The 15,614-nt window shown below is 36.3% G+C and overlaps 1 protein-coding gene across 1 annotated transcript; it reads left to right on the top strand.

The window, feature by feature from the left end:
- Positions 1-419: 419 nt before the first annotated feature.
- On the top strand, positions 420-14,553 carry LOC133673986 (endoribonuclease Dicer homolog 3). The gene is made up of 25 exons (XM_062094940.1): positions 420-961; positions 1,095-1,275; positions 1,494-1,607; positions 2,045-2,179; positions 2,304-2,373; positions 3,000-3,064; positions 3,504-3,635; positions 3,771-3,923; positions 4,737-4,866; positions 6,179-6,284; positions 6,360-6,552; positions 6,627-6,787; positions 7,112-7,330; positions 7,419-7,681; positions 8,272-8,543; positions 8,643-9,160; positions 9,245-9,339; positions 9,661-9,875; positions 9,966-10,175; positions 10,840-11,319; positions 11,934-12,188; positions 12,408-12,734; positions 13,222-13,429; positions 13,843-13,954; positions 14,079-14,553. The coding sequence occupies exons 1-25, from the start codon at positions 777-779 to the stop codon at positions 14,287-14,289; spliced, it is 5,010 nt and encodes a 1,669-aa protein (XP_061950924.1). The 5' UTR covers positions 420-776; the 3' UTR covers positions 14,290-14,553.
- Positions 14,554-15,614: the final 1,061 nt, after the last annotated feature.

Here is a 15,614-nt window from a genome sequence, read left to right as displayed (position 1 = left end):
CTAGCCTCTAACGGCAGCGCCCTTCACTCTCCTTTCCTCTCTTATGCTGCTAACAACAACTCATTGCAGAGAAGATGATGAAATAAGAAGGGAGGCCGAAGGACAGAAACCACATTTGAAAAGGAAAAAAAAACACTGGGTCTCATCCGGGTTCGCTTGGGTCGCCCGGGTCATGGGTCGATCAGGTTTTGCCGGGTTGTTGCGCTAGTCAGTCTTTTAACAAACCCGAACGGTCTAGGTCTTTGGTCGACCTGTCGGACCAGTCCGGATTTAATAACTATGACACACACGCTCGCTGAGCTCTTGAGAGTCCAACAAGATAACACTGAAAAGACACTCTTAACCCTAAAAGAATAAATCCCTAAAATCCAGTCCTCATGACCTTCATTTAATTATTAACTGATAATTCTCTTTCACTCTCTGTATATCACACACATTCACAGACGGACTGAGACAGCCAGAGTATATTAGTTTTTCCCATAAACACAAAAGGATTTCAGTGGATTCCCTGTTTTTTCTTTTAATCTTAAATAAATAAAATTCTCAAAATTCTTGAAGAATCACTAAACTAGGCAAGCAAAAAGTTCCCTTTCTTTCTTTCTTTCTGGGTTTTCTTAGGGCTTTCACGGTTATTGCGTTTATAATTTCTGGTCCCTCCCTTTTCTTTTCATGATTTCTCCATTAAAAATCTTTGATCACGATAATTGCACACCACCCTTCTTTCTTTCTTTCTATTGTTTATTACTAGAGTTAATTGATACTATTATTTGTCAATTATGGATACTGCAATGCCAGACCATGATCCTCTCAAGAGAAGCTTTGGTGACATGATGATCAACAACAACAGCTCTTCGAGCTGTCTTGCTATGGATACTTCCAGTAGTATTACTGATCATAATGACACCACCCCACAAGGACTAGCTTCTGTTCTTAGTAATCATAAGGAGTTTTATCCAAGAGGGTTTGTCAAAGTTCCTTTCTTTCTTTTATGGTTTGAATTTTTCTGTAATTACTCAGATTTTCTCGAAGATAAATTTCATGGTTTTTTCCCCTTTACAATGTGGTTTTGTTTATGCATGTTTTGGTGACTGTAGGTATCAGTCAAAGGTTTTTGAGGTGGCTGTTAAGAGAAATACAATTGCTGTGCTGGAAACAGGAGCTGGAAAGACAATGATTGCTGTTATGTTAATTAAACAGATTGGTCAAGCTGTCTTTTACAGTGGTGTTAAGAGATTGATTCTTTTCTTAGCTCCAACAGTTCATCTTGTTAATCAGGCATGTTGTTCTTTTTAATAAATCAATCTCTCCTTTTCTCCTTAATAAGTGAATTCTCTGTAAATGTTAAAATGCTAATGCATGTTTTTCTCAATATAAAAAGGGTTTTTTTTTCCAGTGCTGTTTTATAGTTATTTTCCTTCTCTTCTTTTCTGTATATACAATCTGGCTGATCTATTGATTCACAAATTGAAATTAAGTGGGTTTTGTGCTTGCAGCAATATGAAGTCATTAAATCTCAAACAAATTTTAGAGTGGGAGAGTACTATGGAGCTAAGGGAATAGATGAGTGGTCTCTGAAGTCCTGGGAGAAGGAAATTGATGAGCACGATGTGAGTGGGAATTTTTCTGTAGATTGAATATCTCTGTTTCCATATATTATGTATATTCTAACAATTTCCTTTTTGGGCTACTTGTTTTAATGGTCTTGGTTTATGCACTTAGTGCATTTAATAAAACCAAGAAGAAACAAATATCTCTCATTTTTCTAATGTCAGTTATGCTGTGACCATCTTTATCTGCAGTTCTTTGGTCCTGCAATATTTTGCTAGATTGAGTTTTCATTTATGCAAAAGTTAATTGTACTTTGGACTTCATTCTTATATTTATACAGTTAGAGATTAAACTAGCGGTATTAGAGGAACATAGATGGCTTTACTTATGAAAGAGACAATATTCTTTGGGTTATCATCTGTGTTCAAATATGTTTAATCTTGGTTTGCTGCTGGTAGAGCTTCATTAATGCATGTCCTTTCTTCTTACTTTATAGGTGTTGGTTATGACACCCCAGATCCTCTTGGATGCCTTAAGAAAAGCATTTTTGAATCTAAAAATGGTATCCTTGTTAATACTTGACGAGTGTCATCGTTCCACCGGTAACCATCCTTATAAGAAAATTATGAAGGTTGATATCCTATTCTTTGCTACAAATTTTGTTGTTTTTTTTCATTTGATCTTTTCTATAGTCACGATTCCTCTTCTAAATGTTAGAGTAAATTAATTTTGATAGTTATGATTGTTTGGTGAAGGATTTCTATCACAAAATGGAGAATAAGCCAAAGGTTTTTGGAATGACAGCATCTCCTGTAGTTAGAAAAGGTAAGAGAACTTGTTGTGGCATTATGGAGGGTTTGAAATTTAGTAACTGTTTGAGTGCATAAATTTATTTAGATCTTTATTTGACATTATTACAACCTTATTTGCCCCCCACCCCCCTAATTGTCATTGACACTTGATACTTTCAAATGTCACCAGGACAAGATGGCACCATCATTGATCAGTTTGCAACTAAACTTCCTTTCTTTCTCTGGTCTGCCTTGATGGCAGTTGATTTTGCGTATATTTGTTTTATTTTTCCATGGAAAAGAATAGTCTTCACACTTGTTGGTCCAAATGCAATTAGCAGAGAGGTATTCTTAATTAGAAGTTCAGTTTTATAGGTGTGTTAACTGGAGACAGATGTTGTATTTTTCAAATTAGCTGAATTACGTAAACAATCAATACCCATGAAGAGAATATGTGGTATGTGTTTAACCCTTACCGTTTGTAGCCATTTATTATTTGCAAAACTTGCTTCTTCCTTTGATCATGTTCATCTTCTTAAAAACCTTTTCTTTGTGTTTGCTTGTATGCTGCTTGCTTATTTTTATCTTTTGATTTCGAGATTTAGTCCAATCATGAACCTATTGCATGCATTATATAATTTTTAATTTTTTTTTCATTAGGTGTCTCGTCTGCCATGGACTGTGAGGATCAACTAGCAGAACTTGAGAGTGTATTGGATTCTCAGGTACTTTTAATTTTAATTTTTTTCCTATGATGGTCATGCAGTCAAACTTAATTCTTATTCCTTATCTTAAAGTTGTGATGCCAAGCCACGGAAGCACAAATGAGATAGACTTGCATTAGTTTGTCTTATTTCATTTTTGTCTGGGGATATGCATGCTTCTCATTTTATTTTCTAATTTGTCTAGATTTATTGCTTATATAAGAATCTCATCCCTATTGTTTTGGGATGCTGCTGTTTTAGCAAGCGCGAAGTCCTGAGAATTGGTGTCTGCTTCTATGCGTCTTTCTTCTTGGTCTTTCCCCTTTTTTTCAATGCAATCAACCCCCCCCCCCCCCCCCCCCAACACACACACACACACACATTTCTCTCCCTCCCTCCCTTATGTGGTATTTCTTTTTTCGCTTCTCCTCCCTAATTTATTCTATGTGTTTTACTGCAGATTTATACTATTGAAGACAGGGCAGAGGTGCATGTCTATGTTCCCTCTGCAAAAGAATTATGTAGATTTTATGACAAAGCATGGTGTTCTTATGTGGAGCTGAAAGATAAGATTGAAGCTTCATGGTCCAAGGTATTCTTTTCTCGTGCACATATATCAAATTATGTGGTGGAGGTGGCACTTACAAAGAAATTTCTAGCTTTGAGATTTGTGGAATGAGTGGTTTATTGGTGTTGATACTGATATGTTTTTGTTTTGAGTGGATAGTTTGATGCTTCAATGTTAGCTTTGCAAGGCTCAACACAAAGTTGTTACAAAGATATGGATGATAAGCTTAAAGCAACGAGAAAGCAGTTGTCCAAGGACCATGCAAAGATTTTGAATTGCCTAGAAGATCTTGGCCTCATATGTGCTTATGAGGTATGCTTGCAATCACAGTAATTAAAAACTAAGGAGAAAATGGATTAAATGCTGAGATGTAACACCCACGCCCTATGTTCTTCTGCTGTCACTCTGTATTCTTTCTATTATGTGTGAAATGCAGTAGCTATAGGCTATACTCGTGATTTTCATAAAATGTGTTCATGAATACTACTCCCTCCATCCCAAATAGCGTTCTTTCATTTTGGGTTTGTCTACCCTTAGTTGAAAATTGATTTCAATTTTTCCAACTCTTGAAAAGCATACTTATTTCTTAAGTTGTATGGAATAACTGAGTTGACGCAATATTTTTAGGCATTCTTAATGTGCAATAAAAAAAGACACTTTGGAACAAAGAGAATATCTCATTTTCTTTGTTTTCTTCTAAGGGTTTATTTGGCACATGGTTAGAAAATTTACGTGAAATCTTTCATGAGTAATTATTACAAGAATGATTGTTAAGGGTGTAAAATTAGATTTTTAAACATACTTGGTGTGTTGATAAATGGAAGGGTACATTTTTTAAGGAAAAAAAGATTGAGATATTGTTAGTGAGAAGAGAGAGAATTAAACATTGTTTTGGTGTGTTCTTTGAGGGGAAAAAAAGAGTTAGAGAGATTGAAATATATATAACAGGGGCAGGGGGGTGGCGGGATTATCCCCAAGGGTATATCACTAGGGTGATTCTTATCCTCCATCACCCCCAAATGTAACTCACATGGCTTTTATAAGATAAAGGGGACAAGGATTTTATTTTGTAGTTGTCTTCTCTTGTGATTGCAGTTTATTATTTCTCACTTTTCTTTCATATAGGCCATCAAGGTTTGTCTAGAGAATGCTGGTAACCCCACTGGTGAATGCAAATTATATCAAGAAATTTCTTTGCAGTGTAGATATTTCCTTGAGGATGTGTTACATATAATTGGTGAATCTTTGCTGCATGGTATGATAATAGCACCTTTTATTCTTTCTCTTTCCTAAGAAGTTGTAAAATATTGCTTTTCAGCTAATTGCATACTTGCTGTAAATGAGGTGTGCTCAAATCTAATGGAAACTTTTGTTTGTTCCTTTGTCCTGTATTTATATACATGGTTGTTGATAAATCACTTGCAGTGGTTGACATTGTTCGCTTGCCTTATTTAGCGTTATTCAATATTTGGATGTTGGCACCTTTGTCTCTCCTGCTGAAGGACAAAAAAAAGCCTTTGCATTTCTCGAAAACTGTGTTGTTTGTTCTTGTTTATGATAAGGTTTCTCACAGTTAATCCCATAATGGGATTTTGTAGCTGCCATTTATGTATGGAACTATCTGGCTTTGAATGTTACTTTTTTTTTTGTTATGATTTGTTTGGAGTATTTGGAATCTGTTAAACACGTGCATCTTTTGGCTTTGTTTGGGTTCATGGCAATGAGACTGCATGGAGGAGGACTGCTTTGATTGGGTGACCGATTGGAAAATTTTAAAATAATATGAGCTCTAACTTTTGGGGTAATTAGTGAAGATTAATGATGCATCAACCTCCTACCAGGATGCATCAAGGATCGGATGATGCCACTTGTGACTCAAGTAGTTACTTGAGAATTGTAAATTAACCGTGACTGATCCTGCTGTAATTTACTCCTATATAGCATCAGCAACCAAAATTGAGCTTGCATAAGGCAGTCTGTGTGTGTGAATAGCTGAGGGGAAAGAGAGAGCGATAAGTTATAACTATAAAGGGCACCGCATCTGGATAAACAGGTAAAAGTCCCATACCTGTGGATTGAGGAATATTTAAATTCTCTTGTAATGCATGTCAAGGTGCTGCCAAGGAACCGAGGGCCTTATAGAGCACAGGATGGGTACAGATAGAGCTAGCCCATCCCTTATGCGAATCAATGGTTTGGACAAAACAAAGCTCACCTCTTGCACCTAGCTTCATCTGGTGTACAGTAGTTTACTACTTAAGTTGAAAGAGAGTATAATTTAGGTTCAAACAATGTAGTATCTCACCTAGATTCTATTTCATCAACTCCTCCCATCTTGCTCCCACAATTATTATTTTCCAGTTATTTCTTATGTATTCTGTTGTTCATGAGCAAGCAATTCATTCATAGTGCATAAAGATACTGTCTCTGGAGCACAGTGCCAGTGAATATTTTGTCTGCCTGATGTTTTTCCTTGCGATATTGCCTTTCTGGAGACACTAGTATGTATTTTGATTTTGCTTTGAGTATGATGCTTATTACCAACATTATTCCTTCTCTTAACTCAGGTGATAATTTCTCTTTGGATCATGGGTTTGACTGTTCAGCAGCATTGGGTTTTGGCTACATATCCCCCAAACTACATGAACTTCTCCAACTTTTTCTATCATTCGGGTAATAGAAATATTTGCCTATCTTTTCATTTTAATTTTGTATCCAAGTTGATTTACTATCCTTTTGTGGTTGCAGAGAAGCTAGGGAAGTATTGTGCCTCATTTTTGTTGAAAGAATTATTACAGCGAAAGTGGTTGAAAGATTTATGAAGAAAGTTGAGGTTTTAGCACATTTCACTGTTTCATATTTGACTGGAACTAATGCATCAGCTGATGCACTGGCACCAAAAGTGCAAATGGAGACCTTGGAATCATTTCGCTCTGGGAAGGTATATGTTCTTCAGTATTATGAATTGTTTGCAGGAAGTTGAAAACGCGATAACACACGGGTAACTTTATGCAGGTCAATCTATTATTTGCCACTGACGTGGTGGAGGAGGGAATTCATGTGCCAAACTGCTCCTGTGTAATACGTTTTGATCTGCCTAAGACAGTCCGCAGTTATGTCCAGTCTCGGGGACGAGCTCGACAAAATAATTCCCACTTTATCACCATGCTTGAAAGGTGATGCCTCTTCATCCATTTAGACTGCAGTCACACTGAAGCATCTTTGATATGCTTTCTGGCACAAAAAGCAGCTGTAGTGTAGCAAATAGAATGGGGCCTTCATCTTTGTTTTTGCGTGTTTGATATTTTGATCGTGTAGATCATTACAGTTGTGATAGAATCCCTAGTTAAAGCTCTTGCGTCATAAACATGCTTGGCAGATCATTATAGTTGTGATAGAATCCCTAGTTAAAGCTCTTGCGTCATAAACATGCTTGGCGCATGATTTTTTTCATGTGTATGTTATCAGTAAACATGGTATAACTGTGCATATACTTGCAGGGGAAACACCAAACAACAGGATCAGCTATTTGAAATCATTAGAAGTGAGTGGTCAATGACAGATACAGCTATAAATAGAGATCCTAATGTATGGAATCTGAAAGCATGTGCTTCAGAAGCAGCAAAGGCTTATGTGGTGGATGTGACAGGAGCATCAGTAACTGCAGACTCTAGTGTTAGCCTCATACATCGATATTGTCAACACCTCCCTGGCGACAGGTATTTAAATATTTCCCTGCCCATTTTTTTGGGTTAAGTATATGGAATAGAAGCAATTAACTTTTAATTGGTTTCCTTTACAATTTAGGTACTACACACCAAAGCCAACTTTTCAGTTTGAAGTTTTTGAACAGTCTTGCCGCTGTGCAATGAAGCTACCTCCTAATGCAGCATTTCAAACATTAGTTGGTCCAACATGTAGGAATCAACAATTAGCAAAGCAGCTTGTATGCTTGGAAGCATGTAAGAAATTGCATCAAATGGGTGCTTTAGATGATCATCTTCTGCCATCAGTTGAAGAGCCTTCAGAAATTGCTGTTGTTAAAAGCAAGTCAACATCTGCAGGTGCAGGTATATGTTTATTATAATAAAATTCATATTGAATATTCCTATAAGAAACTCTATTAGCTCATTGGCCAAGCTGCACCATCCTTTCTTTCCGGGTCATTAGTAAGAGTTGAACCTGCTAGGATTTTTAGTTGGGTTGTCTCTTTTTTTACTATTAAAGAATCTATGAAAAATCATAGATAACCTATGACCTGACTAAATTAGCCTACTTATTAGGTAATCCAGAACACATTCCTTCATCTGTAGTTGCCAACTACCATGCTTTGTTGATATCAGGTGGCCAATACTAAAGTATAGAGCAATTCCGCTGCATGTGTGCGATATCATCATTTAGAATGCTCTGAAGCAATAATGAAAAAAATAAAATGAAATTGTCAAGACGTCAGTATGGTTCATGCTAGGACAAACATTATAATGCACTTGCTTTTGTAATTTAGCAAAGTTGGCAAAACCTTGATGGGTGGATACACTAATAGTTTCACATGAATGTGTTTGGATTGCTGTATCAATCCTGGAAGGTGTAGCGGTGTTTCTCTCCTTGTTGTGTGTAATAACTCATTGTTTCTCTCTCTGTTCCACTCTTGCCTATTCAGGAACTACAAAAAGGAAGGAATTGCATGGGACAACTTGCATTCATGCGTTATCCGGAAGTTGGGGAGAGAAACTTGATGGAGCCACTTTTCATGCTTACAAGTTTGATTTCTCTTGCTCCATTGTCAGTCAGATCTATTCTGGATTTATTCTTCTCATTGAGTCAAAGCTCGATGATGATGTGGGAAACATTGAGTTGGATCTTTATTTGGTTGCAAAGATAGTCAAGTCTTCTATTTCTTCATGTGGAGTAGTTCACTTGGATGCTGCACAGGTATTAACGTGTTGCAAGCTCATTATCTCAGTAATATTTCTTTTTATCTTGGATTGGTTATTTCCTGAATGCTGTATCTATTTTTTATTTTTTTATCAGATGACAAAAGCAAAACGATTTCAAGAATTCTTTTTCAATGGCTTGTTTGGAAAGTTGTTTACTGGATCTAAATCATCTAGGGAGTTCATACTTCAGAAAGAAACAACATCACTGTGGAGTCCCTCAAACATGTATCTGCTTCTACCACTAGAGCCATGGAGCATTTCCAGTAATGATTGGTGTAAAATAGATTGGAAAGGAATTGAAGCTTGCTCATCTGTGGTAGAATACTTGAAGAACTCTTTTTTGGCTGCTCGGTCTTACAGTGGTGGAGGAAATCCATTACCTGATAATGTTCAGTCATCCACCATAGAATGCAATGGTACAAATTTAATCCATTTTGCTAATGCTTTAGTCAACTTAGAGAACATTAAAGATATGGTGGTACTGGCAATCCACACGGGAAGAATCTACTCCATTGTTAAAGTCGTGAACGATTCATCAGCGGAGAGTGCTTTTGAGGGAAATGCTGATAATGTGACAGAGTTTTCTACATACACACAGTACTTCAACAAAAGGTTGGTGGGCCCAGCTGAGGGTCTTATGTTCATTTCTCCTCGTTATCATCTACAGTTTCCATACCTAACATCAGCTGCTCTCAGGTATGGAATTGTGCTGATGCATCCAGGACAGCCTCTGTTGCGGTTAAAGCAAAGCCATAACCCACACAATCATCTTGTAAACTTTAATGATGAAGGTTTGTTAGTTTGTGTGTTTGAGATCTGTTATGAGGTGGAATTGTTTTCTGTTGGGCAACTCAGTCTCAGTCTGATTATCTGGCATTTCAATTCTAATATCTTGAAGTTACTCCTATGCTATGATTATTGACAAAGTGTAAACCAGATTTGAAGAATTGGGAAATTCACCAATATGCGTCAACTTCTCTCAATTATAAAAGCTATTGCAATTGACATTATAAGCTACTACATTGTCTTCTGAATCAGGCTATGCAGTTGAATTTAGCAATGAGTTCCCTGTTCTGTTATCTGATTTGTTACATGCTCTATTAAATGACCAGGTGATTCAAAAGATGGCATGGTTGGCAGAAAACAGCAGCAACATGTGCATATGCCACCAGAGCTTTTGATCAAGATTGATGTTCCTATCAGTGTTGTAAAATCAATTTATCTGATGCCATCTTTGATGCACCGTCTTGAGTGCCTGATGTTGGCCAGTCAACTTAGACAAGAGATTGATTGTCATGCTCCTAATTTTTACATCCCAAGCTCATTGGTCTTGTCCCATTAAATTGCTCTTCGTGGTTCTGTATTTTAATGAATTATTCACCTTTAAGTTAATGTAGTCACCTGCTTTGATCATTAGATTCTGGAAGCGATAACAACACTTAGATGCTGTGAAAGTTTTTCGATGGAGCGACTGGAATTGCTAGGAGACTCAGTTCTAAAGTATGCTGTCAGCTGCCACCTATTTTTAAAATATCCCAATAAACATGAAGGCCAGTTATCTTCATGGCGCTCAGGGGCTGTTTGTAATTCAACCCTACATAAATTGGGAACAGATTGTAAAGTACAGGTATTTGATTATGATATTTGTGGCTTCTAGTTCTATCTTTAAGAAGTATTATTCTCCATAAAAAATTGTGTTTTCTGAGCGCATGTGTTTTTTCCTCTTCCTTTGTGTTTTTTTTTTTTTTTTTCAGGTATTGTTTAATAACTTTGCTGATGTTCTGTGATTGCAGAAACGAATTCCAGAAGATTTTACAATTGAACCCAATGTTAATTTTCTTTTGGGATAGAATTTGTTAGTGTTTCTTTGTCCATTGAAGTATGCTCTCCCTGATTGTTTTGAGACTTGAATTGAAGTTTTTCACATTGCTGTGATTAGTTATCAAATGTTCTGCACTTGTATTTCCTTGAAATGACTGTGATGTGGTATTTGAATCTGGACAAGTCTAAATAGTAGACCTTCTACTTCATATGTACACATGTATGTTCTGATCATCATCCATGCTAGTATACCTTCTACTTCATATTTGCACATGTATATTCTGATCATCGTCCTTTTCTGTCACTCAATTTTACCAGAATTAATAGTTCAGGCACAGGAATTGATATGAAACTGAATAATCTTCCACAAATTTTATTCTAGCCACGATATTTTAAATCTATAAGTGTTTTGAATAGTTCATTTGCAATAGGTGTCTGAAACAAAATGTTCTGCATTTCTTACATGCCAGGGATATATACTAGACAGTGCATTTGATCCCCGTCGTTGGACTGCTCCTGGACAGAAATCTGTACGTACTCCTGTTCCTTGCAAATGTGGGGTTGATACTTTAGAAGTACCATTGGATCGTAAGTTCCAAACCGAAAGCGCAATTGTTAAGGTTGGAAAACCTTGTGATTCAGGCCACCGATGGATGGGTTCCAAAACCATATCAGATTGTGTTGAATCTGTCATAGGGGCATACTATGTCAGTGGTGGATTGATTGCTGCAATTCATGTGATGAAGTGGTTTGGCATTAATGCTGAACTTGATCCTTCACTAATAAGCGAAGCAATTACGAGTGCATCTCTACGATCTTATATCCCTAAAGAAGATGAGATTAAGAGTCTAGAGTCAAAGCTTGGGTATACCTTCGGTGTCAAGTTTGTCTTGCAGGAGGCCATGACTCATGCATCTATGCAAGAACAGGGTGTTACATACTGTTACCAGGTAATGAAATTTTTATCAACTTGGTCTTCTATTTTTCTTCTTCTCTTTTTTAGGGTAAACGACAATAGCCCTTGAAATTACAAATGGCATCTAAAAGTTTGAGGATTTGACAAAAACCCTTTCTATGTTTAAGAAATCATTACAAATTCCCTTGCTGTCAAAGGGGATAATTTTAGCTCATGAAGGGTATTTTTGTTATAGAAGGAGGTTTCTGTAGTAGTTTCTTAAAATTGGAGGTGATTTGGTAAGAGTTCTCAAACTTTTGGGTGGTGCCTATAATATTCAAGGGGGTTATTTTAATTGACACTTTTTTTTTTAAGTATATTTTCCTTATTCTGGTGGCTCAGCAGCGAAACCAATGTGGAAAAAAATAAAAATTTGAAATCTCAAGGTACAGTAATTTTATCTGAGCAATTTTTAAGCAGATTTCTGTAACATACATGAATGATCTCAATGTTTTTTTTTTTTTCATTTTATAATGTTAATACAGAAACGATTACTCACTAAATGTATTTGATGACGAGATTTAAGTGCACAAGACTCTTTATTTCCTGTAACTGTTTGCAATAATCTTAATGGAACTGTTTGTTATATTTCTTTTGGATTTTCGACAGAGGCTTGAATTTCTTGGTGATTCTGTGTTGGACTTGCTTATAACATGGCATCTCTATCAGAGCCACACAGATGTTGATCCTGGCGAGCTGACTGACTTGCGCTCAGCTTCTGTTAACAATGATAACTTTGCTCAAGTTGCTGTGAAACAAAACCTATATACCCATCTTCTTCATTGTTCTACACTCCTTCAAAGTCAAATAACAGAATATGTAAATTCTTTTCATGAATCTGATCAAGGCACAAAGGCTCCCAAGGTAAGTTCCTATACTGACCCACTCAATCTCTTATTTTCTTAATGTTAGAACCGGGCTGTTTTCCTCAATTATATTGCTATCTTCAAAGGTTAGCAGCAACTAATCCTTTGAAGCTCTGATTATGGTGCTTTTTACATATCTAAACTTGTTGTGGTGGTTTTCTGTTCTGCAATCCTATTTATTAATGACAAATTGTTCTGATTGTTGTCTTTCCTACAGGCTCTTGGAGACCTGATTGAAAGCGTTGCAGGGGCATTATTAATTGATACAAAGTTCAATCTCGATGGTGTGTGGAGAATATTCAAGCCCTTGTTATCTCCAATTGTAACCCCTGAGAAACTTGAGCTGCCTCCACTGCGTGAACTTGTTGAATTATGTGACTCTATAGGGGTTTTTGTAAAAGAAAAATGTACCAAGAAAGCTGAGATGGTTCATGCCCAGCTTTGGGTACAGCTGGACAACGAGCTCTTGTCTGGAGAGGGGTATGAGAAGAACAGGAAAGCAGCTAAAGGAAAAGCAGCTTCTTGTTTGTTGAAGAAGCTCCAGGTTTGTAATTCTGGGAATTTCAATCATGCCTGTATGTTTTCATATTTTACCACTTGCTGGATCCCACAATAATAAAACCCAGAGCTGTTTTGTTTCTTTAGTTCTTTTTCTAGTAACTATCACTATTGTTGTAAGATTTCTTGGCTAATGGTCATACTGCTGAAACATACATTCTGTACTTAAAAAGTCGTTCTGGTGGTTGTTTGGCTAGTAAATCCAACAGCAGGTTTCTAGAATGAGCAAACTAAAGATGATATTTATCCAGGAAAATTCATGGACGTGAAAGCTTTTACAGCATTCTAATTCTTGCTGTTTTTTGTAAATTAAAATCAATGAAGAAATAATAGCATTTTAAGATATTTGTGTGACTTTGATGCTTTTCTGTCTTTGAAACATACAGTGATTAATTATTTGAATGTCTTTCAAGGCTTCAAAAAATCAAATTCATGTAAACTCTATTTTTACCCTTGTATGCTCATGTAAACAGAAAAGAGGCATCATATACTCACGTGGAGGTTCAAAGAGGAGGAAACAGGACACTGACCCTGTTGTTGATTCAAGTTCCCTTTGCTTCTTAGAAAGTGAAGATTTTTCTGGAAAAACAAAGCCAAAAAAGCAGAAAATAGAAAACCAAGTGCCCGGAGATTCAAATACAGATTGTTCCCCTGCCATCAGTCCTAGTCATGGTCCCCCAGGTATCCATCATCAAATTATTTGGCCTCCTATTTGATTCTAAATGTGATTCAGAGAAGGAACAGTTTATTTTATATGTGCTGCTCAAGGGCACACTATCTCAGCTCCTTTCTGATCAAGTCCAATGCTTAACACCTATCTTATATTATCTTGCCACCTCGATTTTCCTTAAAACTGTTGCTAGCCCATCTTGTGCACCAGGAGTGAATTGAAGAGTTTGATTAATATAATAAATGCTTGTCATGGGACTGAGGGGATAGTTTTTTGGTTCTTGCAAGAAAATTAGCGTGCTGGTTGGTGCCTGCAGTTATATCTTGATTTTTCATTGTTAAATGAGTAGTCTTCTGCTTTCTGATGAATTCAGTCGTACCCTCAAATATTGTGGAATATCTCGCTAAATCACCCCCTTTTGCAGTAATTGAGTCGATTAACAAGAAGAAAGGAGGACCTCGTACTAGTCTTTATGATCTCTGTAAGAAAGTTCAATGGACAATGCCTACATTTGACACAACGGAAACGAAATCCAGGTTTGCCAACTCTACAAGCTTTTTTTTGGTCGCCCAAATTCTCGTTTATATACAAAGATCATTAGTTTTCCATGCTACATTTTTTTCCTGCATATTTCTCGTTCTAATTAACTTGTTCCCGCAGAACTGCAATTGAATTTGGTGAAGGCCCTGATAAAAGGACGGGATTTAACAGTTATGTATCAAAAATCATCATGAACATACCGTCGTATGGCGTTGTTGAATGTGCGGGAGAGGCTAGTGCTGATAAGAAGACCTCATATGACTCTGCGGCACTTGCAATGCTTAATGAGCTTGAAAAACGGGGACAGCTCATCATTGATGAATCAAAATAAATCTTGCAGCTGTGGTATAGATTACCACTCTCAAATTTTGGGGAAGCACGATAGTGAGTTTCTGTTTCTGATTCGGAACAGAGCAACTAGGATGTTACAGAGCACGATAGTGGTGTTGTAAGCGTAGGATCAATCTTCTTTATCTCTTACTGAGCCTGGCAATCTTTTATTTAGTTTGGGAATTATACGGGACACCAAATATGTTTGATATTATAGAACTCCATTGGTTCAAATCTAAATGTAACATCCTCCCTTTTATTTTCATTTTCTTATGAACTTCAATTCTCTTACAACTCCAAAAAAAGTCACAAAACCAAGGGATAAAAGGATTGATTAATTAATTAATTCAAAAAAAAACTAAAACTCATCAGATTTTTACCGAGGACTGCCTCTTGTTTTATTGTGGATTTGTTGTATCTTTACTCTTGACAACATAAAACTCACAACATGGTTTGATTATGGTATTGAATTGTCAATTCAAAGTTCACAAGGGTATCTAGGATGTAAAATTACTAAACTAGCTTTAAAAACTAAATTAATTGAACTTGCAACCGAGGAGCTTTTCAGGCATTTAATTTTTTTTTGCATGGTATGTTTTATGTAACTAGTAAGGATATTCAAGTTTTTTAACAAAAATATAATGTTATTTTAAATAAAAAATTATCGTCTTCGTGTGTAATGGATGCATAAGCAAGTGGGAAGCACTAATGTTTTTTGGGTAGTGCGTGTGGTGTCTATATTTTAGGGTGACGTTCAAAGCTTCACGCCACCCACTTTATGATGGTGAGGCATGTGTTGGCTTCCCCCTACATGGTAGAGCTTCGACAATAGTTTTTCTCCCTCTTTTTTCTTTCTTTTCAGCCTTGAAAAACATGTTGTCCTTGCAAAAATTTAGAAAAAGTATGATCATTTGTTACTTTTATCAATTTTGGTCCTTATTCTTTTCAATTTTTTTTTTAATTTTACCCCCAGCCATTTGGTTGATTGAGATTTGCCTTAATGATTTTTTAGGTTTGACTTTTATGGTTCAATCCGACCTCATGACCCATGTCACGAGTTCAAAGAATTAGACCGGGTTGGTTACTCATGTTTTTTTTTGTGAACTTTTCAATTTAACCAAATATTGTGAACTTTTCAAGTTAACCAAGTTACTCATGTTTTTTTTTGTTCTTTTTTAATTAAGTTTTTCTTTATATCAATTTCATCATTTAATATTTGGTTGATTAAAAATTAGACTTTATAATTTTTTTTCGATTTAATTTCTTTGGAGTTATCTAATCTCCTAATCTAAGTTTGACAAGGTAACCTAGGTTGACTTGAGTTTT

Source organism: Populus nigra, chromosome 15, assembly GCF_951802175.1.
Source record: "Populus nigra chromosome 15, ddPopNigr1.1, whole genome shotgun sequence".
Lineage (NCBI taxonomy): Eukaryota > Viridiplantae > Streptophyta > Magnoliopsida > Malpighiales > Salicaceae > Populus > Populus nigra.
Note: the sequence above shows the minus strand (reverse complement) of the source record. Positions and strands in the feature narration are given on the sequence as shown.